The sequence below is a fragment of the Danio rerio genome, chromosome 15, assembly GCF_049306965.1.
Source record: "Danio rerio strain Tuebingen ecotype United States chromosome 15, GRCz12tu, whole genome shotgun sequence".
NCBI classification, from domain to species: Eukaryota; Metazoa; Chordata; class Actinopteri; order Cypriniformes; family Danionidae; genus Danio; species Danio rerio.
The window spans coordinates 922,501-943,673 of NC_133190.1; the positions used below are offsets into that span (position 1 = coordinate 922,501).

The 21,173-nt window shown below is 37.6% G+C and overlaps 3 protein-coding genes and 1 long non-coding RNA gene across 21 annotated transcripts in view; all 4 read right to left on the reverse strand.

Annotated features, from left to right (window-relative positions):
* Positions 1 to 3,748, reverse strand: part of LOC137487706 (uncharacterized) — a 6,764-nt gene extending 3,016 nt beyond the window's left edge. Inside the window, exons 1-3 of the mRNA XM_068213650.2 lie at positions 3,701 to 3,748; positions 1,450 to 1,606; positions 1 to 166 (exon numbers count right to left, since the gene is read on the reverse strand). The exon at positions 1 to 166 is cut by the window's left edge and continues 3,016 nt beyond it. Coding sequence (XP_068069751.2) covers positions 1 to 166; positions 1,450 to 1,567 — 284 coding nt within the window. The 5' untranslated portion in view covers positions 1,568 to 1,606; positions 3,701 to 3,748. The remainder of the gene's footprint in view (positions 167 to 1,449; positions 1,607 to 3,700) is intronic.
* The window catches only part of LOC141377992 (uncharacterized), a 199,496-nt gene that overhangs the window by 94,697 nt on the left and 83,626 nt on the right, over positions 1 to 21,173 (reverse strand). The gene's annotated exons all lie outside the window — the stretch shown is intronic.
* LOC137487709 (uncharacterized) lies at positions 5,240 to 10,831 on the reverse strand. 7 transcript variants are annotated; one of them, XR_012391215.1, is made up of 4 exons: positions 10,774 to 10,831; positions 9,422 to 9,542; positions 6,851 to 7,688; positions 5,240 to 6,475 (listed from the first exon to the last, which is right to left on the reverse strand). XR_012391215.1 is itself a non-coding variant. In XM_068213656.2 (3 exons), exons 1-3 carry the CDS (start codon positions 10,789 to 10,791, stop codon positions 6,964 to 6,966), a joined length of 864 nt encoding a protein of 287 aa, XP_068069757.2. In that variant the 5' UTR covers positions 10,792 to 10,831; the 3' UTR covers positions 5,240 to 6,963. The 7 variants fall into 7 exon arrangements, 2 of the variants coding, with proteins under 2 accessions (XP_068069757.2, XP_068069759.1); XR_012391214.1 differs by having other exon boundaries at positions 5,240 to 6,483; positions 6,836 to 7,688; XR_012391218.1 differs by lacking the exon at positions 10,774 to 10,831 and adding an exon at positions 10,026 to 10,085.
* On the reverse strand, positions 10,218 to 18,295 carry zgc:162936. 12 transcript variants are annotated; one of them, XR_012390313.1, is made up of 6 exons: positions 18,246 to 18,294; positions 16,335 to 16,468; positions 14,115 to 14,200; positions 13,181 to 14,027; positions 10,866 to 11,703; positions 10,218 to 10,697 (listed from the first exon to the last, which is right to left on the reverse strand). XR_012390313.1 is itself a non-coding variant. In XM_073922623.1 (5 exons), the coding sequence occupies exons 2-5, from the start codon at positions 16,450 to 16,452 to the stop codon at positions 11,033 to 11,035; spliced, it is 1,722 nt and encodes a 573-aa protein (XP_073778724.1). In that variant the 5' UTR covers positions 16,453 to 16,468; positions 18,246 to 18,294; the 3' UTR covers positions 10,218 to 11,032.

Genomic DNA, 21,173 nt, shown 5'->3' on the forward strand with positions numbered 1-21,173 from the left:
TGGCACGCGAAGAGATTATTAGATTCAGTTTCCTGAAGTGTTCCTCCAGATGAAGATGCTTCAGTCTTAATAGGGTTTTCCACGAAATCGTCTTTCTCAAACTGATCTCTCTCTTCCATTACATTCATTTCTCCATTCTCTTCTTTGAGTGCCATTGCAGCTGAAGCTAAAAAAATAAGACAAAGACAAGTTAACAGCAGTTTAACACTTTTAAACATACTTCTTAAGGCCCCGTTTACACTACTTTTCGTTTTAAAACGCATAAGTTTTGCTACGGTTACGCCATCCGTTCACACTACGCCGGAGATCTCGAGCGCAGAAAACGGAGTGTTTTGGAAACGCTGGAGAGGCCGTGTTCATTCTGAAGCGCTGCTGAGATTCGCTACCTGATTGGGGCTTTTGTGTCATTGCGTATCCTTCCCTTATTCGTCAAGCCCCTATCACATGACTATAACAAATGTCTTTAAAGCTACCAGAAGACAGCAGACCAGCCTTCACTGTAAACAACAACATGGACACAGAAATGAGAGCATTGTTTGCACTATTGTCTGTTTTAGGCAGCATTGTGCAGTTATTCATTTGTTACGTTTAGTAACTCGACCTCGTCGTCTGTCCACAAAAACACCCTTCTTGCTTTCTTTGCCATCGCGTTCATTGTTCAACCGGCGTTTGTTGACTAACGATAACCAAATGCCGAGCAAGACACATGCTTCCTGTTTATACTAGAACACACATGCCCAGAGTGCGCCAATGGTCATGTGATGTACGTTTTTGGTGGTGTAGTGTGGACGGAGATATGTTCAGAGACGCTAGATGAAACGCTAGTGTGGACATGGATCATTTTTGATGTAAAACTAAAACGCTTTAGTGTAAACGGGGCCTAAATCAATAGTCTCAATTCCTGGAGAGCCACTGGACCCGCTTGTCGAGTGTAGATCTTTTGAGCATGATCTGATAACATAGAATGGAAGCGGTCCATCTTCTCCTCAATTATCAATGGAGCGGCTTCACAACTCGGTGAGTGGCCCAGCCAGAGCCCAGACCTAAATCCTATTGAACATCTATGGAGAGATCTGAAAATGGCTCTACACAGTCGCTTCCCATCCAAAGAGGAATGGGCAAAAATTCCCAAAGACAGGTGTGCCAAGCTTGTGGCATCATATTCAAAAAGCCTTTAAAACTTGAGGCTGTAATCGCTGCCAAAGGTGCATCAACTGAGCATTGAGCAAAGGCTGTGAATACTGATCTACATGTGATCTTACAGCTTTTTATTTTTAATAAATTTGCAACAATTTCAACAACTCTTTTTTTTTTTTGACATTGTCATTTGGGGGATTGTGTGTAGAATGTGGAGGAAATAAATCCATTTAACAAAATTTAACATAACAAAATTTGGAAAAAGTGAAGCACTGTGAATACTTTCCACATGCTCTGTTTCTGAAAACCAACCTGTCTGTTCCTCAGGATCTTCATGTTTGACTCTGAAAGCTTCTTCAGTCTCTTCATGTTTGACTGTGAATGTTTCTTCAATCTTGATGTCTTCACTCTCCTCTTTAATAAATGCCATCTTTATAACAGCCTGGTTCTCTGTGTGTGTTTACACACTCTGTCAAGAAGAAGACAATCATTAGCAGAAAGAAATATTAAACATATTAAATCTTCTTTCCTTTAAACAGAAATTGGGGGAAAAATAAACAGGGGAGCTAATAATTCTGACTTCAACTGTATACACACACACACACACACACACACACACACACAGAGAGTTGAAGTCAGAATTATTAGCCCCCCTGAATTATTTGCCCTCTTGTTTATTTTTACCCAATTTCTGTTTAACGGAGAGCAGATTTCTTTAGCACATTTCTAATCATAATAGTTTTAATAACTCATCTCTAATAATGATTTATTTTCTCTTTGTCATGATGACAGTAAATAATATTTGACTAGATATTCTTCAAGACACTTCTATACAGCTTAAAATAACATTTAAAGGCTTCACTAGGGTAATTAGGCAAGGTTTAGTATAATTATGATTTGTTCTGGAGACTATCGAAAACAATATAGCTTAAAGGGGCTAATAATATTGACCTTAAAATGGGTTCATAAAATTTAAAACAGCTTCTATTCTAGCCGAAATAAAACAAATAAGACTTTCTCCAGAAGGCAAGGCAAGGCAAGTTTATTTATATAGCACATTTCATACACAGTGGCAATTCAAGGTGCTTTACATAAACAGGAATAAACAGGACAAGTTTAGGAACATAAAATGCAGACAATAAAAATTATTAAAAACAGATAAAAACAGAGGAACAAATATTATCAGACATACTGTAAACATCTCCTTGCTCTGTAAAACATCATTTGGGAAATATTAAAAAAAAAAAAAAAATTAAAAGGGGGGCCCTCTCTCTCTCTCTCTCTCTCTCTCTCTCTCTATATATATATATATATATATATATAAAGAAAGAAAATAACAGATTTATTTTTATTTATACTAAATAATTAAAATATATGTTTTTGGGTAGTGGGGCATGGCCATTATGTCTAGCAACACCCTTTAATGGGCTATATAATGATATATTTGATGACTTTGCAGCAAAAAAGGCAAGGTCAAGATATAGTGAAGTATTAGTAAAGTTTTAGTTTGTTTGTATGCTGTCTGCATTGTTTGAGGCAATTACATTTGTTCACATGGGAGTAATGAAAAGTCAACCACATGCTTTCTATATGGTTCCAGATTTTTTTTCAGGGGCGGTGGGTGGGATAGCTGGATATGGTGTGGTTCGCCCAGGGTGCCATTTAAACTAGAACCGCCACTGAACCCATTCGTAACAGCACAATCTACATCAGCTTTGTGTGATAAAAGGGTTTCAAAGCAGAACATTACCCGTCTAACAGAAATACTTCAGCCATGATGTCGTCCCTCATCCAGCGTGCAAAACTCACTCTAATATTGATTCAGCATTTGTTTTTACTGCTCTCTCTCTCTCTCTGTGTGGTAATGAATGTGCAAACGGTGGATCTGCATGAACAGCTGCTGCAGTTGTACAAATCTGCATTTGTTGACAGACAGTTTGGCTACTAACAGAATTATGGGAATTGTCGTCCGAAAATCTTTAATTGGATGAACATTGTTTAGTCTTCTGCCTCACCCAGAATATAAAAACACATTTAAACACATTTAGATCATTTACTTTAATCAGTACTATTGGGGTGTGAAGAGACTTTCAGCCAGCACAACAACACATTTCTGAAGACAATTCCCTACTGCAGCTTTCAGTCGTACAGTCAGCTGATAAAAAAAAGATCTGGCAGTACTAAAAGAGCACAACACACTTCACATATAAGCATCACTTTACCATTTGGTAGTGTTATTCAGTTGTGTATCTGATCAAAACTTTATTATTTAAAAATGACACGTGTGTTTACATTAGTTGTGCCTGAGATATGAGTCACTGTATGATTGTTAAAGGTGTTTTAGTTCATCAGAGCCTGTATATATACAGTTTCTCTATCACTGTCAGACTGAACTCCTGCTGTTGATGATGAGAAACAGACGCAGCTTCTGTTATGAGCTTTACTCATTAAACTCGCGTCAGATTACAGTACTCCAGTGTCTTTCAACCATTATTAACCTACTGTACATCCCTCGAGAATCAGCCAAACCCGTTTAATGAATGTAAACACCGTAAACACAAACCTGTATCCAGCCGAATCAGTATGCTGGAGCGCGGCGCAGTATTATGACGTCACGTCTTCCACCCGCGGAGAAAGACGGATTGCAGCGTAGCTTCACAGAGACTCTCTTTAAGTTAATAAAAGAGAACACCTGCATAATATAACATTATATTTTATTACTAAATATATTCCTTTGTTTCTATACTTTTGTTCTTGGAGTTTCAAATAATCTAAAGCCATTAAACTGTATAAAGTTTGCCTTCCAAAAGACAATTTGTTCATATTTTCAAGCTATACGAGGCACATACTAATCTTAATAACAATATAACCCTGTCTATCCTTACAAAACAGTGTTGTGCAAGAAAACAAACCCGAATGGTTCCTCTTGTCCAAAATTTAGTTAGATAAAATAGTTTAAATCTTTCCAAAACATGCTTTAAGTAATGAATATGACACTTAGCCTATTTAACTTGCTCATAAAATATAACAGATGAGCCTAAGTTTTATCACAGTGAACATGACCATATACACAGCTAACAGAATGATGACACTGAGATGATTTCTGCAATAGGAATATAATATGATATTATATATATAATATAATATCAGGTGTATATATATATATATATATATATATATATATATATATATATATATATATATATATATATATATATATATATATAATACGAATATATGCACACTAAAACTGTAGAGCAGGGCCGGTGTGCTGCAGTGGTTCCCACAGGTGTGAAATTAAATTACACCATATATCCACATCACATAAGTATTTAACTATATGCGACAAACAAATATAATTTAACTTTTAATAATAATTGTATTTATTATGACACTGTTTTTCACAGTTTCTTTTAAATGGGTTAAAGTAAAACAAAACTACTATTGAAAATAAAAAATGAGCCATGTGCACCCACTGACAGGTATCTGCCAATCTGCTTCTCTCTCTCTTTCAAGTTCAAAGCAAATTTGAAAGCCAAAAGCATTTTAAATAAATATATAAAATATCCAATGTAATATATTAGCATCATCAAAGTAATAAAATAATCAGCAAACGAGAAATAAGTGACAGAAGTATAAAACATTGTCTCAAAAATTATCATAATTGCAAGATTAAAACAAGTTTATTTTATTTTTAATGGAGGCAAATGCGTTGATTAACCATTACTAATGGTGTACATATATTTAGCAGCCAGTTTAGATGTCATCTCATCCCCTCAGAGTATATAGTAAAGTGTTTTGGAGTTGTTTACATTAATAAATCAATTACTTACTTTTTCTCTCGGTATCAGCTGTGTGCACTGTCAGCTGGGAAACCAGGCGGAACGTAGCCTCTAATTCAAGAGTAATGCAAAAAACACATACAAGTTTTACAAAGTGAAAGCAAAATCTGAATCCTGGACATTTTGGGAGATTTAGAAATCTGGGCCGAACTAATTTTAAGTCCCAAAAATGTGCATCTCTGTGGGTTTGCACGAGTGTTGACAAGTCTCACGGGCACAGAATGAAACTGGTAAACAAGAGAAGATTTCCCACTACTTGATTGCGGATGTTTGGTTTTATTGAGCAGATTCAAAAGGTGTAAAGGGATGTAAATAATAGTAAAATAATGTGTCACAAAATACACCTGCCCAAGTAAAGTCTATGTGTGGGAAGCACTGTCCTGTATATTTTAGTATCAACCGCAATTAAACACACCTGAACCAACTAATCAAGCTCTTTCTAAAGCTGCGGTCACACTGCACTTATCTCCCCATACCCACGCGAATGCGTCAGAACGGAAACGCAAGCTTTCGCGACAAGTTCCCCTGCATTGCAAAGTTCAAGCTTGGTGAACTCTGACCTGTAAAACCGCATCACTTGACTGCGTGAGATCAATCAAGGATCAAAACATGACCTCTTTGTACAGAAATGTAAAATATGGAGCAATCGCTCACTTTTTTAAATGTCTAATCATCTTGTTTAATCCTCCTTCTTTTCGCAGCACTGTACGACAGAATTTTGCATGCACAAACTCTAGTGACCGCAGCTTAAGTATACAAGAAACTTTCAGGCAGGTGTGTTGAAGAAAGTTGGAGCCATGCAGGACACTGGCTCTCCAGGACTGAGTTTGGACACCCCTGCTGTAGAGAAGCAGTCAAAAACAGCGACACGGGAGGCTACTGAGCTGAAATTAATGATGGGCTTCAGACTAAGGACATTAAGACGGACAGAATGGTCCACTTGGGTCAGTAAACTCCAAATAAAACAAAAAGTGCTTGACAAATTGTTGCAATTGCATGAAGACAGTGACTTACCATCAACACTTCTGCAACTGGACACAGCAATTACCTGCAATGTGTTCCCCACAGAAATTGCAAGCAAACATTAGCAACCCAAATAAAGTACTTCAACTCTATTTCACTGACTTATCATTTAATGCTGACAGCAAGAAGGTTGCTGGTTCGAGTCCCGGCTGGGTCAGCTGGTGTTTCTGTGTGGAGTTTGCATGTTCTCCCCGTGTTGGCGTGTTCTGGTTTCCTCCAGTTCAAACACATGTGCTGTAGGGGAATTGATGAACTAAACTGGCCGTAGTGTATGAGTGTGTGATCGAGTGTGTATGGGTGTTTCCCAGTACTGGGTTGTGGTTGTGTAAAACATGCCGGAATAGTTGGCGGTTCATTACACTGTGGCGACCCCTGATAAATAAAGAGACTAACCCGAAAGAAAATGAATGAAAAAAGTAAATTAAATGTCACCTCTTTAAAAATGCCTAGACCAGGGGTGTCCAAACTCGATCCTGGAGGGCTGGTGTCCTGCATAGTTTAGCTCCAACTTCCTTTAACACACCTCGCTGGAAAGGGAGTGTCCAAACTCTGTCCTGGAGGGCCGGTGTCCTGCAGATTTTTGCTCCAACTTCCCTCAATACAGCTGCAAGGATGTTTCTAGAAAGCCTGGTGAGACCTTGATTAGCTATCCCAGGTGTGTCCGATTGGGGTTGGAACTAAACTTTGCAGGACACCGGCCCTCCAGGACCGAGTCTGGACACCCCTGGTCTAGTATACCAAGAAAGAGCTAGATTAGCTGGTTCAGGTGTGTTTAATTGGGGTTGGAACTAAAATATCCAGGACACCGGCCCTCCAGGACTGAGTATGGACACCCCTAGACAAACTACCATCAGGAGAGACACCACCACATAAAGAATAAGAGTTTGGGTTCACATCTGCATCACTTTGTATCTACAGTGTGCAAGCTACACATCGTCAATACGCTAATTACAAATTAACTTCATCCAGAGTTGAAGTGTTGATGAGTGCTGCCGTTTTCAAGGCTGTCCTCGCTCTTAATGCACTGCAATGTCTTAGCGCAGCACTTCTGCATGTGATACTTCAGGTCTCTTCTGTACGTGAAACTGCTCTGACACTGAAGACATGTGAAAGGCTTCTCTCCGGTGTGAACCAGTGTGTGAGTCTTAAGAGTGGCGTTCTGAGCGAAGCTCTTCCCGCAGTGTGTGCAGGTAAAAGGCCTCTCTCCGGTGTGAACTCTGATGTGGTGATTAAGGTTTCCTCTGTGAACAAACCTCTTTCCACACACGCTGCAGGGGAAAGGCCTCTCTCCAGTGTGAACGATCATGTGGTACTCCAGGTTTCCTTTGTGAACGAACCGCTTTCCACACTTCTCACATTTGAAAGGCTTCTCTCCGGTGTGGACTTTCATGTGGAATTTAAGGTTTCCTTTGTACTTGAAAGTCTTTGCGCACTGCTCACAGGTGTACGGCTTCTCTCCGGAGTGAATCTTCATGTGGTAAGTGAGCTTACAATGTTGACCGAATCTTTTTCCACATTGCAGGCATGTGAACTGCCCCTTAGATTCGGTCTCCTCAAGTGTTTCCACAGATGAGGAGGTTTCAGTCTTGATGGAGTTTCCAAGTGACACAAAGTCATGTTTCTCAAGCTGATCTTTCTCCATCATTACATTCAACTCTTCATTCTCCTCTTTGATTGCCATCACACCTAAAGTAAAAGAAGACAAACAGAAGTCAGCAGTTTGAACCACAGGTGTCAAACTCAGTTCCTGGAGGGCCGCATCTCTGCACAGTTTAGTTCCAACCCTAATTAAACACACCTGATCAAACTAATTGAGTCCTTCAGGCTTGTTTGAAACCTGCAGGTAGGGGTGTTGGAGCAGGGTTGGAAGTAAAATGTGCAGGGCTTCGGCCCTCCAGGAATTGAGTTTGACACCCCTGGTTTAAACCTTTCAAGTGTACATTTTAAATCAGACCTCCACTAAATTCCAGGAGGACTGCTGCTCTGCAGAGTTTTGCTCTATCTAGCCAGAAGAGCATGTGTTAAGAGCTGCACAAGTCATGATGTTTTTGGCAGAAAATTAAGATCACGATTTTCTCACGATTCTGTAGATCTAAGACAAAGGTTAACATGAGTATGCTGATACTGTTATTATTTCTCAAACATGATACTGTTGGTTAAAATGCTCATTTTTGTAAGGACTTTAAAATGTGGACTAGAACAGACTTTAAATGTGTCCTGTTTATTAATGTACAGTAAAGTGACGACATCAGAATACAACTATTCATAATTCTGATGTTGAACTATTGCTTGAGACATCAGTAAGCCCACACGGAATCTGCGCGCGCAGAATTCTGCAGATTTTCCGCCCATCATTAATTCTGTTTATTTACTTGAGTAAATGTGTGTAATATCTATATTAATTCAGTTTTTTAATTAATTACAGTAATATTAATGACTAATGTGAAAATGTTCATCTGATTTATGTACAATGCAGTTTGTACAGTAATATTTTTGTCTTTTTGTAGATGTATTATACGAGAGACTTGCTTTGTTTACCTAATAAAGTGAATCTAATTGGATTTGCATTTTAAACAGTAAATAAAAGTTTAAAATATATTATTTTTTATTTCACATATTAAGGTTTTAGTTATGATACTCCCAAAATATTCAGCAGAAATCTGCAGATTATTACCAAAATTCTCCGCAGAAATAGCAAAAAACAGCAGATTCCATCTGGCCCTAGATTTGCTGTTATTCACAGCCTTTGCAGGTTCTGTTCACTGGTCCCACTTTATATTAAGTGGCCTTAACTAATATGTACTTACACAGGAGTTAATAGTTTGTTACAATGTACTTATTGTGTAAATACATGTATTTACTGTGTACTTATGTTGGATTAAATACATGTATTTACTTACATCTGTAATTAACTTTTGTAATTACATTTGTAAATACACTGTTGACCATCCCTTACACCTTAACCCACCCTTAAACCCATACCACCAAACCTGTTCATAACCCAACCTCTATCCCAACTCAAAAGCACCACAAGTGTTCTCAAATACATTATAAACACAGTAAGTACATTGTATTTATTTTTTTGATGCAAGTACATAGTAGTTAAGGACACTTAATATAAAGTGGGACCAAAGTAGACTTCATTCACAGGCGCGCGCACCCACCCTCTCTGTTGTAACAGTTCATGCAGCTCCCATCACGTGTGATTTCGCAGCTGCGAATACATCATTACATCAAGACAGAAATGACATTTTGGGTGAATTATACCTTATAAATACAGTAGTTGACACTTTTAACACCATTTGGAGGTGTCCACTTGCTGAGTAACGTATATAAAACGTTATATATAAATGTGAAGACTTGTTAAAAGTTATATTCCCAGCAAATGACTGAGTGGAGCTTTGAGGATGAAAACCAACCTGTCTGTTCCTCAGGATCTTCATGCTTGACTCTGAAAGCTTCTTCAATGTCCACATCTTCACTCTCCTCTTTAATAAACGCCATCTTCATAATACTCTGCTTTCTGTAGGTTTGTACACTCTGTCAAGATCAAGATGAAGACTGCATTAATAGAGAAAAATAAACACTAAATGTCTGGCTGTGTTTCACAATTAGAGAAATCATGCTTCACATTTTCTCTATTATGTTTAGCTTTTCCTTATTTGTGTTTTATTTGCATTTTTACTGAATCGTGTGTTATTGCTGTGTAATAAAGGTCACTACAAACGTTTTTGTACATCAGTTGTGTCTGAGATATGAGCCACTGTATGATTATTAAAGGTGTTTGTATAATCAGTGTCTCCTTCACTGTCAGGCTGGACTCCTCCTGCTGTTGATGAAGAGAAACAGACGCGGCTTCTGTTATGAGCTTCACTCATTAAACTCGCGTTTATTACTGTTAGATAAATGTATTGTCGTAATTCTCTCGGTAATAATTAACCCACTGTGCAGCGCTCGTTAAACCACAAAACGTCAGAACCTTGTCATTAAGTTAAACAGGTTTAAAGGCTTAAAAACACAAACCTTTCACCGGCCGTACAACAAAATATACAGGAGAGCGGCGCGTTCTTATGACGTCATTCCTCCTCTCGCCGTCGGACGCTGATTACGTCATAGATGCGCGTCGAAAGTAGATTTTTTAAAAAAGATGAATCGCATATTTACATTAATAATATTAATACAATTTATTATATAATTATCACATTTGAAAATATCATTTGCACACTTTTATTTTAAGACATATTTGTTACATTCCAAAGTAATTCTTATAAAGCCTATGCTGCTTGCAATGACTTTGCATACTATGCTGAGTGGCTACTGTACTGAAACACCTTTAATAGTCATACAGTGACTCATATCTCAGACACAACTAATGTAAAAAAAAAAAAACGTGTGTAGTGACCTTTATTAACTCAATGCTGGAGGGCCGGTGTCCTGCAGATTTTAGCTCCAACCCTAATCAGACACACCTGAACAAGCTACTCAAGCTCTTACTAGGTATACTTGAAACACCCAGGCAGGTGTGTTTAGGCAAGTTGGAGCTAAACCCAGCGGGGCACCGGACCTCCAGGAACGAGATTGGTGACCCCTGTACAAGAAGCTTCCTGGCAGGTGTACTGAAGAAAGTTGGAGATAAACTCTTCAGGACAGAGTTTGGACACCCTTGTCTTAGACCAGGCATGTCCAAACTCGGTCCTGGAGGGCCAGTCTCTTGCAAAGTTTAGTTCCAACCCCAATCAGACACACCTGGGCTAGCTAATCAAGCTCTTACTAGGCTTTCTAGAAACATCCTTGCCGGTGTGATAAGGCAAGTTGGAGATGAAATCTGCAGGACACCGGCCCTCCAGGACTGAGTTTGGACACCCGTCTTAGACACTGGAACATTTGAAAGCTGTGTTTGTGTAGTGGGGTTCTCTCCAGTGTAAATTCTCAAGTGGGAATCAAAGCATGATTTGATCCATTTATAGTAATTTTAATATTTTCCTGAGTGACAAAAAAAGTTTCTTGTCATTTGAAATGGCCCACACCGCTCACATTTGAACGGATTCACTCGAGTGGAGTTTAATGTGTGCTTTAAGGTAGCTTTTCTTAGCGAAACTCTTTTCACACACTTCACAGGTGAACGGTTTCTTTTCACTATGAACTCTCATGTGGGAATTAAGGTTTGCTTTATAATTGAAACTCTTTCCACACTCTTTACAGGAGAAGGCCTTCTCTTCAGTGTGAACTCTCATGTGGTAATTAAGGTTTCCGTGAAAGCTGAAACCCCGTCCACACTGTGTGCAGGTGAAGGGCTTCTCCCCGGTGTGAATTCTGGTGTGGGAATTAAGGTTTCCTTTATAATTGAAACTCTTTCCGCACTGCTTGCAGGTGTAAGGCTTCTCTCCAGTGTGAACTCTGATGTGGGAAATGAGGTTTCCTTTGTAAAAGAAACTCTTTCCACACCGTTCACAGGCGAAAGGCTTCTCTCCAGTGTGGATTATCATGTGGTTCTTAAGTTTATATATTTGAGAGAAAGATCTTCCACACAGCTCGCAAGTGAGGTCACGGTTAGATTCAGCCTTCGCAAGTGTTTTATCAGATGAAGTTGTTTCAGTGGTAATGGAGTTGTCCACATCCTCAATATCATCATGATTCTCACTCTCATCGTTTTCTTGTATTTCACTCAATTCTGGATTCTGTTCTCTTTGTGTCACTCGAACTAAAAAAAGGAAAGAATATGTTTTAATGGCTAAAGACAACATCTAAGATAAATGTATTAAAACACAAGTGTCATACTCAATTCCTGGAGGGCCGCAGCTCTGCTCTGAACCTGATCAAACACAGCTGATCCAACTAACGAAGGTGTTCTTGACTCTTTTGAACACCTCATTAGTTGGATCAGTTGTGTTTGATTAGGGGTGGAGGAAGACTGCGCAGAGCTGCGGCCCTCCAGGAATTGATGCAACTTTTATTATTTACAAGAAAAGAAAATGTAATTAAAAGTTTCAGATCATTCATTTTCTTTTCAGCTTAGTCCCTTTATTAATCAGGGGTCGCCACAGCGGAATGAACCTCCAACTTATCCAGCACATGTTTTACGCAGCGGCTGTCCTTCCAGCAGCAACCCATCTCTGGGAAACATCCACAAACAAACATTCACCACAGACAATTTAGCCTAATTTATTAATTCTGAACCAAACCGTTACTCAAGAAACTGCATTTTAAAAACTCCCTCGTGTGCCGGATGAAAGTGTTCAGCGGGCTGCATATGGTCATAGGTTGCCCACCTCCGGTCTACAAAGTCACACACACGAGCTGATATTTCCCAGTGTGTGGTACATTCCCTTTCCGGAAAGAATCTGCCATTGTAAATGTGTTTGGGGACTGGTAAAAGTGTTTTGCGTCTTGTTAATTTTTTCTCTAAAATGTAAATTTGTTTCGTCCTTGGTAAAATGGATTTTCATATGTATTTTTGTCTTTGTTTCACACTTTGTAATGTAGTTTTGCAGTTCCCGGTCACCGTAGTACAGTAGTGAAACTGTAGTATCATGACAACATACAGCAAGACTCTACTATTGAATTTTCAACTTATAAGCAGGCCCAGATGGAATCTGCTGCCTTTTTTTTTTTTTTTGCTATCTCTGCAGAGAATTTTGGGTAAAAGTCTGCGGATTTCTGCGTAATTATTTTGGGAGTATCATAACTAAAACCTAAATATATGAAATAAAAAGTAATACCTTTTTAACTTTTATCTAATGTTTAAAATGCATATGTAATTAGATTCACTTTATTTGGTAAACAAAGCAAGTCTCATATAATATCTCTACTAAAAGACAGAAAATGCAGTAATATTTTCTGTAATGTGTGCAAACTGCATTGTACATAAATCTGATGAACATTTTCATATTAGTCAATAATATTACTGTAATTAATTAAAAAAATGAATATAGATATTACACACATTTACTCGCGCAGATTCCATGTGGGCCTACTTATAAGACGGAATTAATAATCATCAATAATAAAGACCAATGAATTTCATGGTTGTTTGACTGTATTGTTTAATTATAGACTGTGTGCATGCAATGCATGGATAAAAAGCCTCAACCAATCCAATCCCTTCTCAAATCACAATCGAATCACTTCTCATTAGTGATCAACAGATTTCTGTGCATTTACCGAGTGTGAGGACTCACCAATGTGAACCTTCATGTGTGAGCCAAGGGCTGCTTTATTCCTGAAGCTCCCTCCACACTGATCACAGGGGAACGGTTTCTCTCCAGCGTGTATTTTCATGTGGGAATCAAAGTGTGTTTTGTTTTTATAGCTCTTATCACACAGCTGGCACGCGTAAGGCTTTTCTGCAGTGTATTTAATAAGACAGTTCCCTCCGCTGAGCTCTCTCTTTTGTAAATGAGAATCCAATGAATGTTTATATCTGAAGCTCTGCCCGCACCGCTCGCATCTGAACAGGTTCTCCCCAGTGTGGACGTTCATGTGCTTTTTAAGGTTGCTTTTTTTGGTGTAACTCTTCCCACACTGCTGGCACGTGAACGGCTTCTCTCCAGAATGGACTTTCATGTGGGAGTTAAGGTTTGCTTTGCAACTGAAACCGGTTCCACACTGCAGGCATTTGAAGGGTTTCTCTCCAGTGTGGCTTAAGATGTGGTTATTAAGCTTATGTTTCTGAACGAAACTCTTTCCACACTGCTCGCAGGTGAACGGCCTCTCTCCAGTATGACCTCTCTTATGGTAATTAAGGTTTCCCTTGTGAACGTAGCTCTTTCCACACAGTTCACAGGTGAAGGGCTTCTCTCCGGTGTGAACTCTGGTGTGGTATTTAAGAGCTGCTTTGTGAACGAAACTCTTTCCACACTCCTTACAGGAGAACGGCCTCTCTCCGGTGTGAACTCTCATGTGGTAATTAAGGTTTTCCTTGTAATTGAAGCTCTTCCCACACTGCTCACAGGTGAAAGGCTTCTCTCCAGTGTGGATCGTCATGTGATTCTTCAGTTTATACTTCCGACTGAAAGCTCTTCCACACTGTTGGCAGATGAACAGCTGATTAGGTTTGTTCTTCTGATCTGTTTTTCCTGATGAAGTCGGTTCGATCTTAATAAACTGTTCTACATTCACAAAGTCTTGATGTTCCACACATTGCTCTTTCCCCTCCATGTCATTCAATTCTTCTTCCTCTTCTTTGAGTCCCATCAGGTCTAAAAAACAAGTAAAAAATAAAAAAAATAAGTTAAACAGCCGTTTAACAAGTCAAAGCAGGAAACAAGCCAACATTGGGTTAATGCATCAGTCTTGAATCTTTCATTAATGTCTTAATAACAGTAATAAGCAGTAGGCTTTTGATATTTTGATACGGTCAAACCTCCTCCCTATTTTACCTCAGTATCCGGTATTACCGTGCATAATAAAAGAAATTATGATGTAAGGCTCAAACAGCATCACCAAACTCTCTCATTCACACACACACACACACACACACACACACACAGTCAGTCAGTCAGACAGAGCACCAAGCGACACACAGCAACATGCACTCATTCACACACACACACACACAATCCACGTGGATGCGCACGCGCACGCTTGGGAGCGATATTGTTAGCCCCATTCGCTCCGATTCAAATAACACCAGAGTTACCGACCGCTACCGTGCTTTACTCTGAAATTAATTCCCGCACCGCAAGAAATCTGGTCAGCTCCCGCGGTACAGCAGCGTGAATGCAGACCTCTAGTTCATATTTACCACGTCTCCCTTCTCGTTCGATCGAAACCGGAAATACTGCAGGTCACTTGGTGCGCGACTCGCCAGCTTACCTCACCTCTCTCGCTCTCCTCCACACTGTCCCGTGATGACAATCACGCATACGTATTTGTAAGCATTAAATAAATCATATTTATTATTTAATGCTTCTCTCCTATTTAAGTGCATTGTTTTTATGACGGTATTGAAACTGACACCGTTGCTATTTTTAGATCCTGCTGTATACCATATTACCGCCCAAGCCTACTGTGCAGTAGAACATGTCAACATCAGCCATGATAAATGCCTTTCCTTTATTATGGCCCATTTCCACTGAGTGACATGGTTTGGTACGATTTTATGGCTGTTTGCACTTCCAAAAGGTACCTAAAAGCGAACCGTACCGTACCAGTTTTTGGCTACCTATTTGAAAGGGTATCTAGCACAACAAAAGGGTACCAAAAATGCGGAGCTAGACTCGCAGCTGAACACCACTGGTTTAGAGAAAAACGTCATTAACACATTCACAAGCCAGGAGAATAAAACAAAGCGCCATTTTAAAGGGTCACAAAAAACCAAAACACATTTTCTGAGCTGTTGACAGTGATACAAGTGTCCCATGCTGCTATAAACACTATTAGGACACAATAATTATTACACAAATTATATATTACACAGAAAAAATGAAAATTTGTTGTTTTGGCATTATTTCAAGCAAATTCGTTCTTTCGGATTGGAAAAGAATTTTTGGAGCAGCGTCACGCCGATTAGATGCTTGCGTGTATTCTAGCATGTAGACTGGCTGTCTGTACCTGGGAGTACTTTGTGACGTCTGTGAGTCTGCAGCATTATTTCAGAAGAAAGACTTCGTTCAAACCAATCAGTGCGCTCGATTTTGTATGACGTGAACTTCATTAATATGCATGATAGCTTCGAAGACCTGTAACAGTTTTCAGACGGCAGAGAGATGACACGTTGTGTTGCCTAAACAAGTGGGAGAAGAAGAATTGTTTGGAGATACGAGTCGTCAGTGTTGCGTTTATAAACGTGCAGTAATGAAGGTTTTTTTTTTCATTTTCCCGCTATGAGAGCGCAGCTGGACCCACCGAATGGATGGCATGATAATCGCAACTGAACAGTGAGACCAGCGTAGGTTCACACCTCGATTTACGATGCAAATCCAATTAGACCCGCTTAATTTGAAAACAAAGCAAGTATCCTATATAGTATAACTACTACAAGACAGAAAATATGACTTTACAAACTGTATTGTAAATAAAGCATATGAATATTTAAATATTGCGGTTATTATATCACAATAATGTTAGTGAAATTTATTTAAAAACTGAATAAATATAAATTAACAAGTAAATACAAGAAAAAAAAATCACAAGTAAAAATCTACAGATTTCTGTGTGCGCAGATTCCGTGTGGGCTTATAACAAACACACTACTAATACATGTAGAAAATAAAAAGAGTAAATTCTGACTTCATGCAGACTCGAAGGTCAGTCGCGGTTTTTATAAGTATCATTTATTTTTGTTGAGCTGTAAAATTGAATTATATATAAATAAAAGATTAAATGACCAACCTGTCTGTTCCTCAGGATCTTCATGTTTGACTCTGAAAGCTTCTTCAGTCTCTTCATGTTTGACTGTGAATGTTTCTTCAATCATCATATCTTCACTCTCCACTTTAATAAACGCCATCTTTATACCTCAGTCGCTTCAGGAGTTTGTGTTTTTAGACACTATCAACATGAAGAAGAGAATCCTTAACAGAGAAAACAAAAAAATGAAGACAAACTAAATCTCCATCAGCTCAATAGTTCAGTAGTCTCCACTTCACCTACTTGGTAACACCACAGAAACTGACATGCTTCATACCAAATATAAAGAAAAACACTCTTAATTTCCATTGCCACTGCCAAGAAAACCATTTAAAACTGGGAAACTAAAAATTGCCCAAATATCCCACCAAGAAAAAAAATGTTTAGATTGCATTTCTTAACGAATTTTTTAACACATCCCATAATTTCTAAAATATCAGCTTCTACCAAATGTTAGATATGTCAGTTTATGGAAAAATCTGAAAATATGAAGTTTAAAACCAATTTATAAAAAATAATAATAATAAATTCAAAATAAAACATTTTTGAGTACTAAATTACCTTATATATATATATTTTTTTTCTTTTTCCCTAATTCTCATTTAACACGCTTTCTTGTTTTATTTTTTACAATAAACCAAAACCAGTTGTAGTAATGCAAAAGGATTTTTGTTCGATTATTTTGCAAACCAACAATGCTGAGTGAGAGCCATTATTTAAAACAATCCCTCTTTAAATGACTTTATCAGTCGTTATTTAAAACAGTAAAAACCAATTGGTAGAGCGGCAGTCAAAGAGTTAACCCCTGGACCAATCTACTCATAGAATATATTATATTAGGAAAAATAAATACACTCAGATATAAATATGTCCATTTTCACCAACATCTGAAACCCATTTCTTTAATGTCTTAATATATTTCAACCTCCCTGTACTAAACCCACACACTCTTCCACCCACAACCTTGCTTTCTGTCATTATTAATGTGTTTTTTTTCCTCTTTATTGTTTTATTTCCTCCTCCCTTTACACCTTCCCTTAACCCAGTGCTGGGCAAACTCTGTCCTGGAGGGCCGGTGTCCTGCACAGTTTAGCTTCAACACTAATCAAACACACCTGAACATGCTAATCAGTGTCTTCAAGATCACTAGTAATCTATAGTCAGGTGTGTTTGAGTAGAGTTGGAGCTAAACTGTGCAGGACACCGGCCCTCCAGGACCAAGTGTGCCCACCCCAACCGGTACACAATATTGAGATGTACATTCAATGTCCATAGCACTCACACAGTTTGTGCTCTTGTTCTGCATTTATATGTTTGTTAAACCTGCTCTGTGTACTAGACCTTGTTAAAAAGCGATTAAGAATATTTAAGTAATAAGTTTGTGGGAGTTAATAGTCTTAAGTAAGTGAAACACACATAAGTAGCACTACATTTGTCTATTTATTTAATAATTAGTACTGTAGTTATTTTTATTTGCATATTTAACCAAAACGTTTAATATAGTTCAGTAAAAGTCGTCATTACACACGTGTGTTTGTTGTGTTTACATCAGCTGCGTCTGACCTTCGCATCACTGTAAAACACGTCTTATGTAGCTTTAATATTAAAGGTATCGTTTATCAGCGTTTCTCCATCATTGTTTATTAGAAACTGAACTCACATTGTTCATAAGTTAACGATAAAGAAAATAAGGCGCAGCTTTTATTTTACAGTGTGTGTGTGTGTGTGGATGGGCTTTACTCAATACAGTCCGTTTAATAGTGTTTCACAAAGCATTTCGGGGTTTATTTAAGTAATAATTAACCACATGTGTGTCGCTTGTATAAACCATCAAACGGTTTTCATTAATTCACACAATTAAAACGCTTAAAAAACGTATAAAAGTAGACAAACCTTTCTCCTGCAGAATCACAACATACCCAAGAGCACGGCGCAGAGTTATGACATCACTCTCCCGCCCGCATTTAAATACCATTCGCGTCACCGCGACGCGTCATCATCCAACTAATAACATGTCGTTATCAATATTTTAAATGATCTTTGGAATAACTTTTGTGTTACCTAACTCTTTCTATAAAATACTTCTGTATTTCTCGGGTAATGATCATGCTCTCGATTATTGTTAATTGTTTTGTTTGACACTATAAATTTCTTATGCACAAAAATAAGTTTCTAAAACAAAACCTATATTTAATACTTTCCTACTTAAAATTTCATCAATATTGAATCTCTTAAGCTTATTAATAATATTAAGAAGAATACGTTTCTTAAAGCTCATTATAATCGTTTTTCTTAATGATTGAGGCTTTGTAAAAAAAATTTCTCTTCTTATTTTTTTGATATTGATTTTTGTCTTCAATGCAGTGATGTTATTATTCTTGTATTAAATAAATAAATAAATGATCAATATTTTAGGTGTTTTAAACTTCCTATTAGGCAACACAGTGGCGCAGTAGGTAGTGCTGTCGCCTCACAGTAAGAAGGTTGCTGGTTCGAGGCTCGTTGTTTCTGTGTGGAGTTTGCATGTTCTCCTTGCATTCGTGTGGGTTTCCTCAGGGTGATCCGGTTTCCCCACAGTCCAAACACATGCGGTACAGCTTCCTATTAAGATGTCCAATGATGTGCATGAACACATGGAAACTGTGATCAGCAGAGGACAAAAAAAAGGAAGACGAGAACCTCCTATTTATATATTCAGTTGAAGTCAGAATTTTTAAGCCCCTTGTTAATTTTTTTCTCAATTTCTGTTTAACGGAGAGCATCAGATTTTCTTTTTATCTGATAATACATGCATGTAAATCCTACTCTCCAAATTAAAAAGTAGCCTATACTTGATTATCAGGATATAAGCTTCCTGCTTTGAATACAGGCAATGCAATGTCAGTTCAGTTGAAAAACACTAAAGACTATGAGAATTCCAACCAAACAGCATTTGCATGCTCATTTCCTGCTACTAAACAAGGAAATATAAAGTTCTTACTGGCCTTCTGCAGCAGCTAAATTAAAGTTTAATGAAGGTTGTGTTACTGATCTACAACAAAAATGAGCCATGTTAATCCACCATTACTCCCTCAGTTTGCTCACAATCACCCGCACTCAGTCATGTAAAAACACCTCATACATTCATTCATTTTCCTTAGTCCCTTTATTAATCAGGGGTCGCCACAGTGGAATGAACCACCAACCTATCCAGCATATGTTTTATGCAGCCGTTGCCCTTCCAGCTGCAACCCAGTACTGGGAAACACCCATACACACTCATTCACACACATACACTACAGATAATTTAGTTTATTCAATTCACCTATAGCGCATGTGTTTGCCAACTGACCCAGCCGGGACTCGAACCAGCGACCTTCTTGCTGTGAGGCGACAGTGCTAAGCACTGAACCATCGTGTCACCCACATCTTATTCGTAATAATTACATTTGTAGATATGTTAGCATACATGTGCATTAGTTTAGCCTGCAGCTTGTTTGTTCTTTTGCTTTGGTTTTGGACAGCAGCATTTCTATATATATATTTGACTGCATGGAAAAGATGCAAATACTAGATTCTGGACCTGATGAGGAACACAATGCTTTATTCTGATCATTCTCTTTCCACAGTCAGCCTGGAGAAATACAAAAGAACAGAATTATACAGATGCCTACACTGCTGCTGATTTATTCATTCATTTTCCTGTCGGCTTAGTCTCTTTATTAATCCGGGGTTGCCACAGCGGAATGAACCGCCAACTTATCCAGCAAGTTTTTACACAGCAGATATCCTTCCAACCGCAACCCATCACTGGGAAATGCTGCTGATTCATTATTAGAAAAATGATCTGTCCAGATGCAGTGAGGCTTCCTTGAGATCCAGTCTTATACATAGAAACAGAAATGAATGTGTTTTAATTTCTGTAATAAATATGTCTGTCAAGCCAGGATCTTGATGGTTTATTGTGGGTTTGTTGTTTACATGAAGAAATCTGTGTTACAAGTTAAACAAAAACTATAATAAACTATAATAAATAAATTATATTTTGAATTTAAATAGTTTTTTGTCTTGCGTTTGCATTAATTTTACATTTGAATAGCCAAAAAAAGTGTGATTAATTAATTAAATTTTTTTAATCGATTGACAGCACTAATATATATATATATATATATATATATATATATATATATATATATATATATATATATATACATATATATAAAAGAAAATTCAAAGAGGGATAATTATTTGGACTTTTGAACTGTATAAAAAAAAAAAATTTTATATACAGTTTAAGTCCGAATAATTAGCCCTCTTTGAATTCTCTTTTATATATATATATATATATATATATATATATATATATATATATATATATATATATATATATATATATATATATATATATATATTAGTGCTGTCACTAATTTTTCAAATTTTTTTAATTAAGTTTTTCTCCTTTTTTATATATGTATATATTTCTCAAATTATGTTTTAAATTTTTTTAAACACCATTTTAAGGTGAATATTATTAGTCTCTTTAAGATATACTATTTTTCTACTGAAAAACCCATCATTATACACTGACTTGCCCAATTTCCCTAACCTGCCTAGTTACCCTATTACCCTAGTGAAGCCTTTAAATGTACTTTAAGCTTTATAGAAGTGTCTTGAAGAATATCTAGTCTAATATTATTTACTGTCCTCATGGCAAAGATAAAATAAATCAGTTATTAGAGATGAGTTATTAACACTGTTATGATTAGAAATGTGCTGAAGAAATGTTCTCTCCTTTAAACAGAAATTGGGGAAAAAATAAACAGGGGGCCAATAAATCTGACT